Genomic DNA, 20,558 nt, shown 5'->3' with positions numbered 1-20,558 from the left:
TTTCCCTGCAAGCAAACAAATATAAAAAGTGCAAGCTTGGAGCCCACAGTTTGCAATCATACATTCTGTTCAACACAGCACACAAAACACTCACACTTAAGGTGGGAGGCCAGCCAGTTTGCACATTTTGAATACGGCAAAGGCTGTGGTAAATTACTAGCATGGAAGGCAAAGAGTGATCGGGTTAGAAACCTCATAAAATAAATCATTTGTGAGGATTCAGGGGCAGTGTTGAATGACAGCCAAGGGATTAGTTCGGCTTTTTTCAGCCACTTTGGGAGAGTATATGAAGAACATTTGGTTATAAATGAGGAGGTTGTGTCGCACTGGCTAAAACATCTAGAGCTTCTTCCTGATGAGGTAATGGAAGCCCTAGATGATGAGATCACTTTAGAGGAACTTGAAGAAGTAATAAGAGGAGGGATGCGCGGGAAGGCTCCAGGGCCGGGTGGCCTCCCTCTTGAGGGTTACAAAGTTCTGGCTGGGACCATAATTTCTATTTTTAGACAACTTTTTAATATGATATTCCAGACAGACACTATAACTTTAATTCCAAAACCTGGGAAATCCCCCAAAAAGGTAGATTAATATAGGCCCATTTCTCTGCTAAATGCAGACTATAAGGTGTTTGCTAAGGTTATGGCAGGAAGGTTAAATGGTTATAAGTCTCGAATGGTGAATGAAGATCAAAAGGGGTTCATAAGAGGAAGGACGTTGAACGAGTTGACATACTCATTGATCGGTTCTATAGACATGGCAACTGCTTATGGCCTCCCCTTGGCAGTGACAGCGTTAGACGCGGCTAAAGCGTTTGACCGAGTCAACTGGGCCTTTCTGCAAAAGGTGGTCAAACATTTCAATCTAGGTCCTAACTTCCGTAGACCTTTAAGTAGTATCTATGCTGCTCCGGAAGCTAGAGTGTTAGTTAATGGGATATTGACCTCTCCAGTAAACATCATGAGAGGGACCAGGCAAGGGTGCCCTCTCTCACCGCTATTGTTTGATCTTTATATTGAGCCACTGGCCAGAAAAATCAAGGGTTGTAACAGTATTGTGCCTTTTGAGTTTAACGGTTGGACAAAGAAGGTTGGGCTGTATGCTGACATTTTAATCTTTACAACGAACCTTCCAAAAACTATGAAGGCTGTAATGGAATTAAAACCGAGTTTGGCAAAGTGTCAGGTTATGATATTAACAAAGATAAAACAGAAGTGATGAGTTGGAATATGGGCGAGATGGGGATTGCTGTTAAAAGAGAAATGTGATATTTGGGGGTAAGGATCACCCAAAATATTGCCGACCTTACTAAAGCCAACTTTGACCGGGTTAGAAAAGAGATCTGTGCTAATATTCAGGGTTGGATGCATCTTCCGCTAACTCTGTTTGGCAGAGTGAATCTAGTAAAAATGATCTTGCTTCCGAAATTAACCTTTTTGTTTGATTCTATTCCCTTATCATTTAGAAAAGAATGGTTTGTTAAGTTGCAGGGGGATATAAGTTCGTTTATTTGGGCATCATAAGGGTTGCGAATCTCCTGGCGTAAATTAAGGAGGCAGCTGTTGAAGGGAGGTTTAGCTCTTCCAGATTTTAGATTTGAGACTTTATTCTTGGGCCTTTTCTCTAAAAAACGGTAGAATGTTATTGGATACTCACCTAGATTCAGAAATAGGTAGGATGTTTAGAGCAATGCTTATTAAGGAGAAGGGAGCAAGAGTTGGTTTTATGTTTAACTTTGCAGACCCGAAATACTTCAAGAAGATCAGGTTGAAGACTCTGAGGGAGATGGCGGAAACATGGTTTCAAATTAGGAAGGTGTTAAATATACCATATTTTAGCCATTGGGCCCCTATTTGGGATGCCCCAGGTTCTCCAGAGTGGACTAAAGACTTACTGGCTTTACCTTTGAAAGAAGCGGGCATTCTAAAATGGAAGCATATGCTGTTGGATGGTCAGCTGGTGCCGTGGAACTGATGTGAGCAGGTGGTGGGCCCAAGGCTTTCAAGGTTTAAATATCTTCAAGTGCAAAGCTGGTTCTAGACTATGGGGGGAAAGTTAGGAGAATCAAATGAGTTAGAGGAAAAACTTCTCTCCGCCACAGTTGTTAAAAAAGAAATTGCTCTATGGTATTGGACGATCCTGGAGATGGAGGACGGCGTATTTACCTTGCCGGCGGATCTGTGGGGAAGATGCTTGCCAGAGACCGAGCTAGAAGATCATTGGCAAGTATCTATGACTACACTTTATAAAACAGTTAAACCCGCATCTCTAAGGAGGAACCATTTTGTTTTACTGTACATAGGGCATACTGGACTCCACGAAGGCTTTCTAAATTCGGGTCAGGAAGAATGGTGGTATGTCCAAAATGCAGCAGTCAGAGCGCTGATGATTTACATATGTTTCTATACTGTCCGAAGTTACAGCTCTTCTGGGAGGCAGTAAGTAATTGTCTGGCTAGCGCCTTAAACCTGCAGATCAATGTAAGCGCTGTTCTGGTTATTTTTGGAATATTGGAATGCCAAAGTTTTATTACCAAAGACAATGCAAAATTAGTTTTCTATGCTATGCTTTTAGCGCGTAGGGAGATATGTAAACTGTGGGAATCTCCGACATCTCCAACTTTGGATGATTGGTTAAAATCTATGAGCTATACTGTTAATTTGGACATTTCGGATCAGGGGAAAGGAAGATATAAATTTTGGACTCCCTTTGTGTCTAGGGGGCTATATGTTTAGAGGGAATGGTCCAATGATTAAGCCTTTCTCTGCCTCAGCTGTGTATAGTCCTTCATGTGTTAGCAGAAGGATTTGGGGAATGAGGTCAGATAACCCAAGGCTGGTATCGATAGAAAGAAAAGGGTGAAGCAGGGCAAATGAGGACCAAGAAAAAAAACACTCACACTTATTTCCCTGCAAGCAAACAAATATAAAAGTACAAGCTTGGAGCCCACAGTTTGCAATCATACATTCTGCTCAACACAGCACACAAAACACTCACACTTATTTCCCTGCAACGAAACAAATATAAAAGTACAAGCTTGGAACCCACAGTTTGCCTTTTCAAAACTGTCAAACAGTCTGCTCGGTTTCCATACGACCACTAAGCAGACTCAGCCAGTAACTTAGCTCTGGTCAAAACACTGTTAACGCTGATTTATAAGCATGGGCTAATAAGGTGTTAACACAACCCAGTGCGAATAACATTAGCAACAAGAACCTGGTTTGTTTTTGTACCAGATTGATGGAGCAAATACCACTAGCTGCAAGCTGGGGGTAAGCGCCTAGGCAAACACTGGACACTGGAGTGAGTGCAAATTATGCTTCGCTTCTATTTGGGTGAAGTGGAAAATGGGTGCAAAATCTGCCTGCATCCATTTTTGCACCCATGGGCCTAAACAATTCAGCAGTCATAGGCAAAATACTGGTCAACGAGATAGATCCTTGAATGAAGGTGCAACCAGTGATGTCATAAGACAGGCAAATCAGCCCTCTTTGCGTTGCAGGGTCAACCTGTCTGGAGTGACCAGATGTCTACTGCTCGCGCTGCCTATTCTGTGTATAAAGGGGCGCTGGACAGATACTCCCAGTGCATTACGTTTGTGAGGAATGCTTGCATTGCTGTACCCTAACCAATCCTCAGGGTCATTGGAATTATGCGACAGAGGAGACCCATATTATGCAGGAGGGTTGAGAAACATGCTGCAAGAAAAGGCAAATTATATGGCATAATGTGGCACGTATTGTAATAGTATTGCTTCATTATTTTCCCATTTTTACACTTGTTAACACTGTCTGGGCATTGGTTGCACCTCAATAGTACACGTTTAACACCCATATACAGTAATAAGCAACAGAAAGGTGTATAGGGTCTTCCACTGCATGGCAACACGACTCACTGCACATTTAACTTTTTCCACCAGATGATGAATTTCGTGAGAAATTATGCAAATCTATAATTATGCGAAAAACGCAGTGCTTAATTTGAGCCAGTGGTTTCTGGTGCTCAGCACCGGCACTTAATTGTCAACACCAGGACTCATGACAGCCAGCCACATGGTGGCACTGTTTTCAAATTTTGTGATGAACACAACTGTTTTTTAATTATTTCTATATACATTACATTACCAATATTTGCCACCCAAAAACTAGAAAAACAGCTTGGGTGGCAAGTACTACTCATTTTTAAATGTATAAAAAGTCTGAATTGTCGGTAGTAGGGAAATGAGTGGCGCAAGCTCCTGTGGTCTCCTCGCAAGGGCCCTGGCACTTATTTATTTACAAATTAAGTACTGGAAAAATTCCAGTGGCACTGCCTATAATCAGTGCACATTAGGATTTAACTTTCTATTAAAAAGTAGAACTTCTTCCTAAAGTGTTTTGAATATATACATGAAGAGGCAAATGAGTCCTTAAAAAGTAGTTTTCTCCATGCCACATGTACGCACTAATTAGAAATTAGTTTTAGAACATATTTTCTGGGATTAGTAGACTACCCCTGTTGTCATAGGCCTGGCCTGCATCACATGTATAACCCACAGGACAGTTTAGCCTGCCCCTCTAACACAGAAGTCTACAAACGTTTTTATGTCAAACCACACTCCATGTAAATTAATGAGTTTGCTCCCCCCAGCCCTGAAAAATGACATATTTCCTCGTAAAATGTTAACTATTTGAGCCGGCTAACACATTGTGGTGGTGAGTCCGGTCATGTGCTCCAAGAAACAGATGAAAACCAATATTAGGTATTTTCAATTTATTACCAAAAATAGATACAACATTACAGTCACAAACTGGGTTATTAATTTGGGAGGGGTTATCCCTACCATCTGAATAAACACAGCCTGGTAAGGTTGCAGAGCAGTTCAAAAATAATCTTTGCTCAACTCCTTCTAGCAAAGGTCGAAGCAGCAAGCAATTCCCCAGAGGAACAAGGCTTGAACTCAAGCAAGTATCAAACAAGTTTAAAGTCATGAAAATAACCCAATACAATTGCCAAACTAATTATGAAAAAACAAGAACATTTTAAGAAGCAAAATGACATAAAAACTATCAAAATCAGAAAAGAGAAATTGGAGACATGATTTTTTTGAGATTCTAAGTCAAAAAGGGCCAATAAATTATAAAGCATCAGTTGAAAGCCACAGATCATGGTTGACCGGGGGAACTGGTCACTATTTCAAGCCAACCGTGAACAAAGGTTTTCTGGAGCTCCAAGACATCCAGTAGGGTAAGATATGAAGCTACAATCCATGAGCTTCTCTTGAAGTCAGGTACATCATTGTCCTGCTCCCACTAAAGTATCCAGTTTTGGTGCTAATATTAGCTCCAAGTGGGAAACACTTAGATTTCGTAGCTACCAGGGTTGCTTGTCGAAGGGACATATTTTCTGCGGCACCGTGGTCCAGGATTTTACCTCGGGAATAAGTCACTTTTTCAGTTGTCTGGCTCTCTCCAGTGCACAAGACTCTGGTTTTTGAAGTCCATTTCTTTCTCCGTATCTCTGTTCGGGCAGCCTTTAATTTCCTCCATGACCTCCCTCCAGACCCATCATCACTGCAACAATGGGCTACAAGGACCTCTGTAGACACTGCAGTACATTCATTATAGTAGATTCACATCATGACATGACAGGATCCTTAGCTAAAGGTTCAGGTCTGACTTTTCCATGCATGTTCTTCCAACTGGCACCCTTGGTTCGAGAGTTAATGGTTCATTTTGTGATCGTCTTTGTTTTGACTTGTTTGGCTTCATTACAATTGTCCAGTCTCCAAGCCAGAGTTTGTTCTCAGCAGGTCTTCAGCATCCTGCAGCACCAGAAATAGGCTCTGGATTCCTCTCGATTAGACGTTGTCATCTTCATACACTAGGAAAAATCTAGCACCAGAAAACAGCACACTTCGCTATCTTAGGAGCAGCCTTCCCAGCTCTTTCCAATGTCACTTCAATCATGCTGGTGACAAATAAAGCCCCAGCACTGGCTCACAGGAGGTCTCTATAGTGCTTCTTCCCTCTTCAGGATCATGTATGATCTCTTAGGTCACATTCACTCCCATGCCGGTACCATATAAAAAAACAGGCTGTAGAGGTGATAAGTTTCTCCCTCGAATTCTTGGGCTCCAGCACGGACTTGTACTTTCCGGACTTCACTCTAGCGGCACTGCTTCTACCACTTGGCATTCCCCTAGACCTCCTACTATGCTAGGTCCATGAGCATGACCTGAAAAAGGGGGCCACATCAGAGCACTTGAGAAGCGCAGCCAACTTGATGCGCAGTAGGCCCCCCACCAATATAAGGAATGCTAAACATGGCAAGAGTGCCCAATTTTCAAATACGATTACACGTGTTGCAGTGTGTCTAAAAACAAAGTGCAACAACTATGGACTATGCTACTCTTTTCTTTACGTTAATGTTCTTGCAGCTTTGGAGCAATCTGCCTGGACCCTTCTGCCTCAGTCACAAAATGCCCCCCTTAAGGCTTTAAATAATACTTGTTTTAACCCTGAGGCTGTATCATTGAAAGTGGCTGGAAGGCTTATGGGAATAAGGCTAAATACTATGATGATGAAACACAATAGAATTAAACCTAAGCGATCACAGAGAGAGGCAAAACATCTGCTAAACTTTGAGGGAGATATGAGGAAGTGTGTGTGTTCAGATCTGTATCCAAAAATTGGTGTTCACTGTTGTATTTCCTTTTCTCATATTGGGCAATGATTGTATATTGACGCTCAATGTTTCATGTAATAAGCACATACAATCCTACTGGTTTTGAGAGACATTTGTGAAGTTGCTAAGGAGTCTTCAGTCCTCATTTGGCCTCTTGGAGTATCCTTTGGGCTCCAATGTGAAGATTACTGTTCCTTGTGACCTGAAAACTGCCTCATTGTCAACTGTCCGACCGTTTAAAATTTGTAACATGTGCGTTAACTTTGATGAAAAAAGCCTGTATAAGGCCTGTAGGATCTTTAAAACAAGATGCACTCTACAATGCCAACCTGAGATGTGCAGTGAAGGTCCCTAAAATTAGGCTGCAAGCTGCCAGTTCTTGCTAGGCTCTGTTGTGTGAGCCGCTAACGTAGGCTTTCTTTCAAAAACCTAAAAGGTCTGTGAAGCATGTGGGAGCAGATCTGCTGTCTGAGTCTGTCCTATCACAGTAGCCCGACTGACAGAGTCAAGCCTGTTAGATCTCTGTAATCTGAGTGCCTGTTGTCAGAGTCGGTAAGATATGTGTAACAGAAGGGATAGTTTCGCTCCTTGACGCCTGAGCCTTGAATATATGTGGAAACCAACAGCCTTTTCTTGAGTATGAGACTTAAACCTGTACAATATTTGTGACTTATATAGTTTATAGCACAAAGATCAGCTCCTAGTTCATCAGTCAGGATTCAGAGATGGCCATACAATCAAAATGGCCCCACTCAAAAGCCTTAATGGCATCCAACATTCTCTTGATGGCGATACATGTCTCCTTATCCTTCTCAAACTAACTTCTGCCTTCAATATCATCAATCATGCTCATCTGATGATTTCCCTACTCAATCAATGCATTGGTGTCAGAGGCTCAGTCCTTGAATGGTTTGAATCCTATTGGTCGAACCACTCCCAAGCAGTGAAGTATGTAAGCAAGATATCCAAACCTTATCCTGTCACTTGTGGTGCTCCTCAGGGTTCTATCTTGGCTCCCACTGTCTTTAACAAGTACATGGGACCTACTTGTTCGAAATCTGCCATGACACTGGGGTGCTCATCCACCAATATGTGGATGACACTCAAATTTACCTCAAAATCTCTTCTGTTTATGATATTTTGCTATGTGCCATCCTACTGAGTGCAAACCTAGGAACTGTTTCACACTGAACCTGCAACAACAACAAAAATACTTTTTTATCCCCAAGGTTTAAGAAAGCCTTCATAACAGATTTGACCAACAACCCTGAATTCACCAGGTTACTTCCCCCACAGTCTTTTCTCCTGGGATTACTTTAGAAACAAACATATCCTTAATTCCCACGTGATCAAAGTTGCCAAATCAGCTAATATTTACCTGCACAATGTCAAGAATTTAAACCAGTCTTATCACATCTCCTTTTAAAATTAATAGCTTCTACCATCATTCTATCCAGAATTATCTTTGGAAACACTGTACTAGCAGGCACCCCTCAGAGTGCCCATACAGCACTGAAAACTTGTCTCCATGCAGCAGCAAGACTTGAGCCGCCTACCCAAAACTGGGTCACATTAAATCTACCTTGGCTGAGTGACACAGTCTTCCAGTGGAAGCCTGAGTAGGGGCGGCTGGAATACGGTGCTATCCACTCCGATTGCCAGCACTCTCTGCCTCGTTTCCATGTTCAGTGTTGGGAGGTGTCAAGAAGTAAAAATAATTTACTACTCAAGCCACCGCCTTTTAAACTACGCATGCTCAGCATCAATCCTTCTCAGGTGCTGCCTCGTTTTTGTGGAACTCACTACCAGCTGACTTAAGAGTAAAACCTACACTGATCTCTCTTCGTAAACACTTGAAAAAGCATCTCTTTGAACTGCATTCCTCAGATTAAGTTAATCTATCATTTGCTAGTGCCTTTCTACCCACCCTTTCTAATACTGCTGCTGTAGTTCTCCATCTATGATGCTTACCGTGCTATTCTGATCTAATTCTATCTGAAGTCCTGTGTAGACTACCTATCTTGTAAAGCACTCTCATTCCTTTCAATGCACCACGCTTTATAAAATTGCTAAACAAATAAATAAATGAAAGCCTGGCAGATGTGTGTTATTTGGGATGCCTCTGTTGTATAGTATACCTGGCGGAGCCTAAACAATATGTGCAATTTAAAGGCCAGCTTTGCTGTCCCAAGCCCCAGCTCTTGGACTCTGTCTTACCCCGATGGACAGCCCTTCTGTATGCGACAAAAGCCTGCAAGATCCTCGGCATGTGGAACAGACTGCTGCCCAGAGCCGAAGTGATGTGTAACCCTTGACAGCTCAGCTGTCTGAAACTGACATTGAACACTCTTTCCAGCCCAGCAGACGGCTCTGAATCATGATCCGACATATCTATCTGCCTCAGCCTGTAAGACGTACAACCCATGGAGTAGCAGTCCTGTTTGAAGCCTAAGTCTGCATTAAGAATTCTTCAAGCCTAAGAAATAACTTAACGCTGTGTGATTGTCGTAACCTGCAAGATGGCGCAGTTCTCTGAAATTGCAGCCTATAACATCTGCTTTGTCCAGACCTGAGACACAATGCAAGCATTAGATTTCAAACTCCATATATTTACGCCTGCCCTAAAATTACAGCCTAAATTACAGGCTAGAAGCTGAATAATTATGCACGTTACGTATTATCTGTATGGATTTAGGTGCATTAATAATTGTTTGATTATTACATTTGAATTGAATAAGCATACAGAAAGGAAAATAACAGAAGCAATGCTGTGTCTTTGCCTGGTGAGTCATATTGCTTGCCCCTTGGGCCTTTATTGCTTCTTGTATTTAAACCTATTACAAAACATCCTTGTGGTTTTGATATTATTTAGTGATGTGTTAGGAGGTAGTTCTTGGTTCCTAATTGGTGAGGATTAGAGTAATTTAACATGCTTTTTGGGGAAATCATGTAATGCTATGCTATATATATCAACGATAAGCGGATTTTGTTCAATAAACACGTAGTAGCTGAGTATGTGGCCTCCTCCCGCATATTCCGTGAATATCCACTGGAGCATAGCAGAGGACAGGGGCCTGCCAAGCAAAACTTTCTATAGGGGAGAGGCACAGAGTCCTATATAGGGTGGGAGATGATCCAGACGGGCTCTTCTCGCGCCCTTGGCAGTACTGGTAAGCTCATGGAGTTAGTTAGGGGTGTTGACTATTCTATTTGATTTCTCTTTGGTAGTCAGATCTCACCCCTCTCCTTTCTCCACTCAGACGCGGATGGGCTCTTCAAACTCTGGTCTGTGATAGTCGGCCCATTTGGCATATGTGCTGGGCATAGGGGCAGGTGTGTGAGTCAAGCCATAGGTGTAAGCGATGCCAAGCAGAGAACATGCTGTCAATGCTGGTAAAACTCTTACCTGCTCCAGTATGAAGGATATCGTTTCAAGCACCAAGTGGAGATCTTGCTTTTCCAGGGAGAAGGCCGCTTGGAGCTTCTCTTCCTCGTCCTCGCTGAAACTGCGCTCTGCCTGCAACAGACCAGCAGATCACTCTGTTATTGAGTGGAGTCCCATCCGAGAGCCGAACCAGGCTTGAAAACATCACTAATATTTCACGAAACCTTCCCAAAATAAACATTTGCCAGTCAGGAAAAGACCATTTGCTAAGAATATTAAAGTCTGGCTATGATGGGCAATATTTTCAAGGTCTTTCTAATATGTATTTGACAACATTTTCTGCCACGTAATGTAAAAAAGTTTTGACCTCCAAGACCTTAACAAAAGTTATTCAGTTTTAATTTCAGCTTTCGGTAATCCCAAATACAACGAATTCAAACCCAGGCCAACCATTAGCTTACTCACTCCTTACACTCAAGGCAGGAGAAGAAATAACGAAAATCAAAGCTGATGTAGGCCCCTTACTTAATTTAAAGTTTTAGATTTTACAACTGGAACTCAATAAATGATATCATTATGTGTAGCTTACAATAGTCGAGAGAGACGTTTTTATTTTTGCTTGTTTTCCTCATATAAACATGTTTCTTATTCGCAATAGAATGACAGAGGCACATCTGTTGCCCGGTCATATTCTGCATCAACAGATGTGTTGTTATTCTTTGATCAGTGAATGTGATTCTTGCTCCTGACACAAAGGCTAGACACACAAGAGCCTCATAATGTGTTACCCCTCTCACTGAAATACAATGTCAAGAGCAAAAGGGAATGATTGCGGAGACAGTGTAGCAGGGCAGTAATTGTCATCAGTCAAGGGGTCCCCTTTGAGATGTGTATGGAGAGGCGACCAGCAGGAGCTGAGTGATGTCAAAGAGATATGTTGGCATGTTCATGCACATGTGTCTCCCTTTCAGCACCAACTGGGTGGTACCTCGTTAACTCCTCTCTTTAACTGTAAATCTTGTACTGCTTCAGGATTTTCAACATTCTTTTGTCATTATTTTTCATTGTTTTTCTATAAATCGTCTTTTCACAAAACTTGTTGTGCATGAGTCTCTTATTTCTGTGTCAAATTCAATTCATTTGTCCATGCCCCATTTCCCATTAACCAATGCAACTCGGATCCTGGTCAGGGGGTGTCCTGTTAAGCAAAAGAAAGTAAACAACAGACGGTGAAACTTCAACGTCTGAGGCGGAACCAACACAAACGAAACCTTGGGGACCATTAACCGTACAACACAAGAAGAAGACCCCGCAAACTAGAGAAGATCAACAACTGATAATAGCCTCCACCTCCAACTTTTGTACTCACCAGTCCAGCCTCAACCAAAAGACCCGAGGAGGCAGGGTGCCCAGAAAAAGGGGTCCTGACAAGGAGCCAGAAAAAAACCTGATCGTAAACTTTTTAAAACGTTTAGTAACAGATGAAACGAAGGTCTTGCAAAAAGGGACTTCTTTTGTACAAGGAATCCACAACCCCAGCAATTACCATTGAAACTCAAAAGCTCGTTTATGGTTCCAATCAACCCCAAAGTTCCAGGCACATTGGAATCAGTGGTAAGCAAATGTATAAAAAAAAGATAGCATCGTTCAGTGGGGGTAGTTAATGGAACATGACATTGTAGAACTCATGAAATTTGCATCCAACATCGGAGGGTGACACCGGAAAAGCACACAAAGTGTAAATGCAAGTCTGTATACCCAGGAGTGCGCAGGTTTACCAATTACGAAAAGATATTTGTGTGCAAGGCCACCATTCAACACTTCGTTAATAAGGGGGAGGCACGAACAGATCTACAGGTCTTCCGTTGGGCAGACCAACTTACCAATAGAAATGGTTCTCCTACAGACCTTTAGTTCTCGTTTAATGATTCATCAATAGGTTATGCTGGTTTCTATACTGCATAAAAGTCTGTACCTCCTGCTGATCCTGCCTGGTCGAGTTATGGGATGGGAAGTATCCACACCCTTCATGCATTTCCTCAGCATTTTGGGAGGCCAGACATTCCACCTGCTCGGATACAACATTCCTCTCTTATTGACTTTGCTAATCAAGACTTCTGTGCGCTTCAGGGGTGTAACATGAAATTAGCGCTTCCGATTTAGGGGCAATAGGGACACATCCCACTGCTGTAGCCACCTCTGAAATACTAAAGTGATTTTGTTTGAATAATTCTGACCCCACTTCCCGCCCTCCGGCCCCTCCCCCATGGGAGTTTATGCCACATTCCTATGAATCCTCTACACATAATATGTTGACGCACAACATTATTGATTTTGCATTGCCTTTTTTTTGTATTTGTACTTTTGTTTTCTTTGCAGTTATTGTTTACATGTTTTAAGTGGTACTTATTGAAACATTTTTTCACGTACCTTATTTTCATTACTTGAAAGTTTCACATGTCCTGTAGTGTTCTTAAAAGTGAATAAAAAGATTTTTTTTTAAAAAGCCCTTCCTTTGCAAAATTTGATCCGGGGGCATGGATAATCTGGTATCACGCAGTTATGCAAAGGTTTTATAGTTAATCGGGGTCTCTTAAAGGCGGGGATGGGATCTTGTTACTTTGTGCACGGCCTCCGCTTTTTAATACCTGTCAGCTGTGCAGACTTCACTTATGTACCACTTACCCCATTTTTCTGTCTATCCTTTTATGCCCTTGAATTCATTCCTGGTCTGCCCTTCTTAAACATGTCCCTTACCACCGCACCACTGCTGCTGGGCACAAATGCCCTTCTCACCCCACCTAAGACCGCCCCAATTCTGCAGCCGGGCCCGGATGCTGAGCTCTTGGAGCGCAGTGAGTGCATCTTCACAACCTCGATTCTAGCCATGACATTACTCCAATCCATTCAAAGAACTTCATAGGAGTTTTCAGTTCCTTTTTCAGGACTTCACACCTGTCCTTTTCTTTATGTTTTTTAAAGGTGTTAGGGCTCCCCTTTAGGTCTTTCCATATTTCTACATCGTCCTGTTTGGTTATATTGCTTGGTTCGGGGTTGGATAATGTTTTCTGGTATTTTTACAAAGCAGTGAAGGATGAGCATTCACCGTGGGAGGCTATGGCACATGCTCTTAGGGATGAATATGTGGAAGAGATATATTGAAAGAACATTCAATACTTCTTAGTTAATTCTGTGTCTACTGATATCCAAAAGGCAAACCTGTCTTCTGTTTAGACTGTGACTAATCGTATTGGTTGATGCAACAAGAACAATTGATGGACAGAATGCTGCTCTTTACACATCGATGATTTCGAGGTATTGAACTTCTTGGCTTCTCACTACTGGAGGCAAGAGGGAAAGTGTTAACAGGAATAGTATGTTACAGGCCCCCCGGACAAAATACCCAATACCAAGCCCTAATCGACACCTTTGTTAATATGACCCTAACACACTCAAGGATGATCATGCTGGGCGATTGCAATCTCTAGGACAATGGGACCCTCGGCCCCCCACTGAGAGAGTTGGAACAAGCCTGCAAAAGTCTCAGTCTGCACCAACTAGTACATCAGTCAACCCATCAAGGAGGGCACAACCTAGACCTCTTATTTGCAAATCAGAATGAAACAGAAGTGACTGAAGTGCTACCTCAATGCTGGACCGATCATTCCTTAATTTATTTTAGGATCACGCTGCCCAGTCTGACCTGTAACACAAATCAGTCAGTAACCTTCCGGAAGGGAAGAGAATGGGCTAAGCTAGTAAAAAACAGAGAATCTCCGACATTTTCAGAACAAAATCTATTTGTGTCCAGTAAATTAGTGGATGAAAATTACCAAACTTACTGTGACTACATAAAGGGTACTCTAGATCAGATCGCCCCAGTAAAAAGGCCAAAGAATAGAAAAAAACCCTCAGCTCCTTAGTACAATGAAGAGCTAAAACTAATGAGGAAAAAACGTAAACGAGCCGAAAGGATATGGAGAAGGTCATATGAGGAAGCGGATAAAGAAAAGCTGAAATCATTACAGGCCTCATATAAGGAAGCAATTTCAAGGGCCAAAGCAGAGTACTATGGTAAAACAATTCTGCAGGCACCTAATAGCACAAAAACGCTCTTCACTATCATAAAGGACCTATCCAATCCAGCGTGTACGGGCAATAAAGTAACCGCAACACAAAAACGTTGCGACAATATCGCTACCTACTTTGACGAAAAAATTAACAAGATAGTTAGCGGTCTAAACTCCAACAATAATAGCAGCCCTGACGAGGAAAAGGAACCTCCCACGAGATTAGCAACAGAGCAACAGAAAGAGGCACTTAAGGACTATCTGCCACCCACTTTAGAGTGCTTTCAAATCCCCACTGAGGATATATTTAACAACTTAGCCCAAAGCGTCTCCTCCGGGTCCCCTTTGGACCCCCTTCCGCAGGTGATCTGGAAAGAGTTCCAGCTGGAACTATTTCCCTGGCTGCGGCAGATTTGCTGTCAGTCATTAGAAAGGAGAACCGTCCCGGAGGTCTGGAAGCAGGCAGTAGTGACCCCGTTGCTCAAAAAGCCGTCACTTGATCCTAACTGTCCTCCGAGTTTTAGACCAATATCTCTTCTACCGTATCCAGTAAAAATTCTTGAGCGGGCAGTTAGTAAGTCCCTGTCACTTTATCTAGAAGAAAATCAACTGCTAGATAAGGATCAATTCAGTTTCCGACCAGGGCATGGAACGGAAACGGCCCCAGCGACGGTCCTGGATAACCTAACAATGCGAGCCGACAATGGCAATCGGTCCGTACTGGTATTACTGGACATGTCGGCCGTATTCGATACGGTAAATCACAGCATCCTGTTGAAAAGACTAGAGAACATCAGAGTGAAAGAACGGGCGCTAAAGTGGCTGAAATCATATCTGACGGGCAGGCAATAGGTGGTAACTATTCCACCGTTTACCTCTCCCAAGACCCCCGTACGACATGGAGTGCCACAGGTCTCAGCAATCAGCCCAATTCTATTCAATATTTATCTGTGCCCTTTAATCCCAATTATTAAGTCCTTTGGCATCGACCTAGTCAATTATGCAGACGATACGCAACTGGTGTTCTCTCTGGAAGGAAACCAGGCAGTATCTATTGAGAAATTTCAGGAGTGCATGCTCAAGACTTACAATTTAACGGAGAAAAAACTGAGATAGTATATTGCTCTGCCAAAATCGCTCAGCCTTATCCCGCCGAATTTAGACTCACCCCTTCGGAAAAACCACTGACCCCAGCCAGAACAGTGCGTAACCTGGGGGTTTTAATGGATGACAACCTCCAACTGGAATCACAAGTCAATAAAACAGTCGGTACCTGCTTCTCCTTGCTAAGAGCACTGCACCAGATCCTCCCGCTCCTGTCCGCCACTTCCAGACCCCTGGTGGTGAGGAGTCTAATACTGAGCAGGTTGGACTATTGTAACTCTCTGTATTTGGGAGCACCACAATCAGCACTACGGAAACTACAGAGGATCCAGTCTATAGCAGCTAAACTGGCGTTAAACAGGCAGCATAGGTCCTCAACATCTTTAGCTCTAAAAGACCTTCACTGGCTGCCCATAAATGAGAGAATTCATTTTAAATCTCTCTGTATGGTGTTCAAAGCAGTACACGGCCTAGGTCCAATTTCCATTCAGGAGAAATTCACCTGGTACATTGCCGGGAGAAACCTACGCTCATCAAGCGCAAATCTGGTAACCACCACTAGATTTAAGAAGACCAGGACAGGTGGTAGAGCCTTTGGGACAGCAGCCTCACGACTCTGGAATGACCTTCCCCTGAACATTAGGCAAATCAAATCTTTGCTCCTATTTAGAAAGAGCCTAAAGACATGGCTCTTCCCTAAGGCTATCTTCAGGCACAATGTCATCTGGGCAAGTCACAGCGCCAGGATACCCGTAGGGTTACAGTTTTTGCGCTACATAAATCCAAGAAATAAATAAATAAATTAGCTCTGGTGAGCATACTGAAAATACTAAACATGCAAATCATTCTTCAAATATGTTGCAACATATTCTGCAAATTGGGTTTTTGAATGTCAGAATTGAGATCGGCGATCACTTCTGGAGATAGACAATAAGGTGAAAAACATTATCGGAAAGAGCACATATTAATGGTCAGAGCACACTAATGATATGGAGGATAATTCCACAGTTTTTTGATCCGGGAATCTTGAACAAATAGAAAAGTCCTTCCTCTCCTTTTCTCTGGTTTCTATAATAGCTAATAAGGTGGCAGGGACTCCCTTCCTTGATCCTATGATAGTAACATTCTTTTTAAAGTATGGGAGAGATGCCAAGAATGCATAGAGAGCGCTAGTAGGTCATTAGAGGTAAATCTGATAAATCAACAAACATGCCAATGAATCTGGTTTTCCTGGAGACCCCACTATTACTTCTAACTGGGTGCAGAGAACATTTTGTATTGTTGATAAATCTAATACAACGATTTTCCAGGAAAAAGCAAGGGATTATTGATCAGGATTGAGTCCAAACTTGGTGAATTTTTAAGTTCTGGGATAGGTCTAGCAGCCCTGGCCATACTGTTCGGTGACTACTTATCAAAGAAATGGTAAAAATGTAGCTACCTCTTCTACAGGCAGTATTTTTTGGGTCCCACTTCACTTTCGATCCCTCAAACATCCCAGAATCAAACAACTTCAATCTGATTCCATTAGACAAGCAAACTCAAGAGGTGATGGGTTGTTGGTCAGACCATCTAGATGTGTGGAAAGAGCAAACAACTTTTGCTACTTCTCTAGATGCAATCAAAGGAGCCTGGACAGCAAATCTGCCCTGTTTTCAACTGGAGGAACAAGGTCTCTGGAAGAGCCCACAGTATACAGCAGTTGTTTTGAGATACCGGGCGACTCTTTTGCCATTTGTTAGTTCAAAAAAGACAGGGTCCAGGCCTCCATATGCAGTACTCCTGTAGATGGAGAACACCTCAGCCATCAGGTACATGATAATCTAGGGCTCACCAGATATCTCTCTTAGTGAAATATCTCCTCAGCATTCCAGATACTTGAGGGATTTCAGCAATTGGCATCTTCATTCTATTTTGTCTCAAGTCTTAAATATAATCTGAGGCCCCTTGTCGATGGACGCATTTGCATCTAGTCTCAACTTGCTTTATTCGTTCATCCAGTGAGTGGATACGGCTGCTCTGGCAATAGATGGATTTGTGCAAGATTGGTTGTTAGGATGTCCTTATGCAGTCTTCTTTTACTATGATCTATATGTGCCTAATTCAAGTTCACAGACACTGAGTAGTTGTTATAACAGCACCCTATAGGGCCCTATCTTGCTTCCCCTTTTTTCTCGAACTATCCAGGGAAATCCCAAATCTTCCCCCATTCAGCCCACGTCGTTTACAAAGCCCCCCAAGGATAGAGTCACACTCTTATTCGATCAGGCTACCTTCAACTAATGATATGGAGGATTTCGGATCTTTCTGGTCCCTGTCAGGCCTTTCACCTTCAGTGTCTAGACTCATCCAACATATGTGAATTCTGGAACTTGCAGAGATTGGAAATGATGATATATGGAAAGCGGTTTCAATTGCTTTTCAACATATGTCATTCTAGTTCTAAATTTCAGGCTACTTTCTAGGTAAAATCTTTTTGGACTGTTAACAATTACAGATCAGCCATTTCCTGAGAATACTGAACATTAGTCAGAGGGTTGAAGAAATATAAGTATTCCAATCATCCCTGACCTTGTAATTTATTGTTTTCACAGAAATAAAAAATGTTTACACCCAGTGTTGTATACTGATAATTTCCTGATCATCGTAAACTAAGTGTAATGCGCTGCTTTACTCAAAATGAATCAAAAACGCGGGCTTTAAGAACGTCATCTCCTCTGTTGCTGATCTCTTCCAAAAGACTAAAACAACTGTGGCTCACTGGATCAAATGAGTGCTAGGTTCTGCTGGAATTAATGCCCATTCTTTTTGGGCAGATTCTGTTTATGAAGTTATGGCCTCCAGAGACTTCTGCATTGGAGAGGGACTTCAGAACATTCTGAGAGCTGCAGATTTGTCATGAGTTTTAACTTAAACAACAATTCACTTAGCTTAATAACCAGTTGTTATTAATATGTTTAAACAAGCAGAATATGAGTCTCTGGCCTTGCCTTACAATTTAGATTGTCTTAACTAAATACCAAAGTCCTCCTGTGACTGCTAAGTACTGAGTTCAGCAATGCCTGGCAAATCGTCGTTCTGCATGGCCTCCCAGAACATGTCGAAAGGACAAAGATAAGGACTCAAGGGAGACTCCACCATTGGACACTAGCTAGGAACATCGACATTACAGTTATCTCGAGGATAGGGGCTTTTGCAGAGTTATGCTATAGTTCCATATCTTTGTTGCTGATTCCTGGTGACTCAAATACAGAGGAAACGAAAAGAGCGGAGGGAGTAGCACTAGGGGTGGAAGAGGATTTGCGACTGGTTAGTTTAAGAACATGAGCTTGTTCGGTTTACCACTTGTAGACACTCACACCCCTGACTATGCTGATTTATCAGCCCGCCATCTTAGTTCTTATTTTCCACTTTTAAAGGATCAACCTTACTCTACAGATTACTTAGTTATTAAACGGCTGTTTCCAGTTGATTGGGTATAACATGGGTGGCTGTGCCCACACATACACAGCACTGCCAACATTGCTATCTGTAGCATTTATGAAAGCATGAGATCCAATTCAATTAAACATGTAATACATAAAATACTCTATCACTCTTGTACAAGATCCATTGTCTGTCACCGTGTTCTCAGTGAGTGTTACTGTATATTTATGGGGCTTTTCAGCTCAAGATGCCTCCACTCCATGTGTACAATTAGGAGTCCTTTGTGAACAAAGAAGATGACGTTCGTTTGCTCGTTCTAAGTTTGTTCCAGTTACTGGCTTTCTTGTATATTCTTCACTGACATTCCAGCTGCTCTGCTGCATCACAAGCACTCACAACTGTGGGGGGTTGGGGCGGGATGAAGAAGGCTGCTTTCTACCCAGTTACACTGTCATGTGGTGATCTCACTTCCCTGGTTTCTTGTAGTCTTTCCCAAAAGCCTGATGGGAAGTGTAATGTTAATTCCTCTGGTTGATATTACTCAGTGGCAAGATTGGAAGCACAATACTTACCTCCATGTCTTAATACAACCAGAACCGTCTTTACTATTTAGGAAAGTCGGCAGGTGTCATGGTTATTGTAGGAGTTGATGGATTGCTTAGGACTAGCGTTGTAATGTCAAAAGTCTCCAAAGAAGTGATTCGAATTCAAAGCTTTTGGTGCAAAGCCACAATCATGAAGAAGATGAGGAAACAATTGAAGACGTTGGCGAGCCACTGGACAATTGTCATGAACTACTGAATACAAAAGTAATGGCATTATTAGCAGACAAGCTATACCTACGTCAGGGAGGGCGCTAGAAGAGGAGGGAGCATGAAATTACAGTCAAAATGTTGTAACACAGGGGTGTCCAGTGTAGGCCCGGAAGGGGCACATGGATGTATGATTCTCAGGATAAGCACTATGTAAATTAGAGTCACTGTATGCAGATTATTGGCAGAGATGGACTAGGCCCAGCTCTCGTGGACCTACACTGGCATAAGTAAGCAACAAAGACTGCTGTTACACAATGCATGTATGATTCTCAGTATAAGCACTATGTAAATTAGAGTCACTGAATGCAGATTATTCGCAGAGATGGACTAGGCCCAGCTCTCGTGGACCTACACTGGCATAAGTAAGCAACAAAGACTGCTGTTACACAATGCATGTATGATTCTCAGTATAAGCACTATGTAAATTAGAGTCACTGAATGCAGATTATTCGCAGAGATGGACTAGGCCCAGCTCTCGTGGACCTACACTGGCATAAGTAAGCAACAAAGACTGCTGTTACACAATGCATGTATGATTCTCAGTATAAGCACTATGTAAATTAGAGTCACTGAATGCAGATTATTCGCAGAGATGGACTAGGCCCAGCTCTCGTGGACCTACACTGGCATAAGTAAGCAACAAAGACTGCTGTTACACAATGCATGTATGATTCTCAGTATAAGCACTATGTAAATTAGAGTCACTGAATGCAGATTATTCGCAGAGATGGACTAGGCCCAGCTCTCGTGGACCTACACTGGCATAAGTAAGCAACAAAGACTGCTGTTACACAAACACAGATGCTTGGAAACACATTTCCAATTTAATCCCATGAACGTCTTAAACACCACTGTGACCTGTAATGTGGAAGGCTAGAACACGGGAACATATTCACTGGCAGAGATCAGATGCCATTTAGGAAGCATTCGCGTACACAATGAATACATCTAATACCAATGCCGCAAACCTAAAAGAACTGATGACTGCTATGAATTCAACAATTGTCAGTTTGACTTGGCAGTAGGACCGCGAAATCAGACTGCCAAAACCTTTTGCGAATAAATCGTTTTAGGTCATTCTATGGTCAACCCCTG

The 20,558-nt window shown here is 42.4% G+C and overlaps 1 protein-coding gene across 1 annotated transcript in view; it reads right to left on the bottom strand.

Moving 5' to 3' along the window:
- COMMD10 (COMM domain containing 10) overlaps positions 1–20,558 on the bottom strand; it is an 836,536-nt gene that overhangs the window by 703,388 nt on the left and 112,590 nt on the right. Inside the window, exon 3 of the mRNA XM_085632645.1 lies at positions 10,070–10,180. Within this exon, the coding sequence (XP_085488771.1) occupies positions 10,070–10,180 (111 nt within the window). The remainder of the gene's footprint in view (positions 1–10,069; positions 10,181–20,558) is intronic.

The sequence above is a fragment of the Triturus cristatus genome, chromosome 2_1 (assembly GCF_964204655.1).
Source record: "Triturus cristatus chromosome 2_1, aTriCri1.1, whole genome shotgun sequence".
Lineage (NCBI taxonomy): Eukaryota > Metazoa > Chordata > Amphibia > Caudata > Salamandridae > Triturus > Triturus cristatus.
Note: the sequence above shows the minus strand (reverse complement) of the source record. Positions and strands in the feature narration are given on the sequence as shown.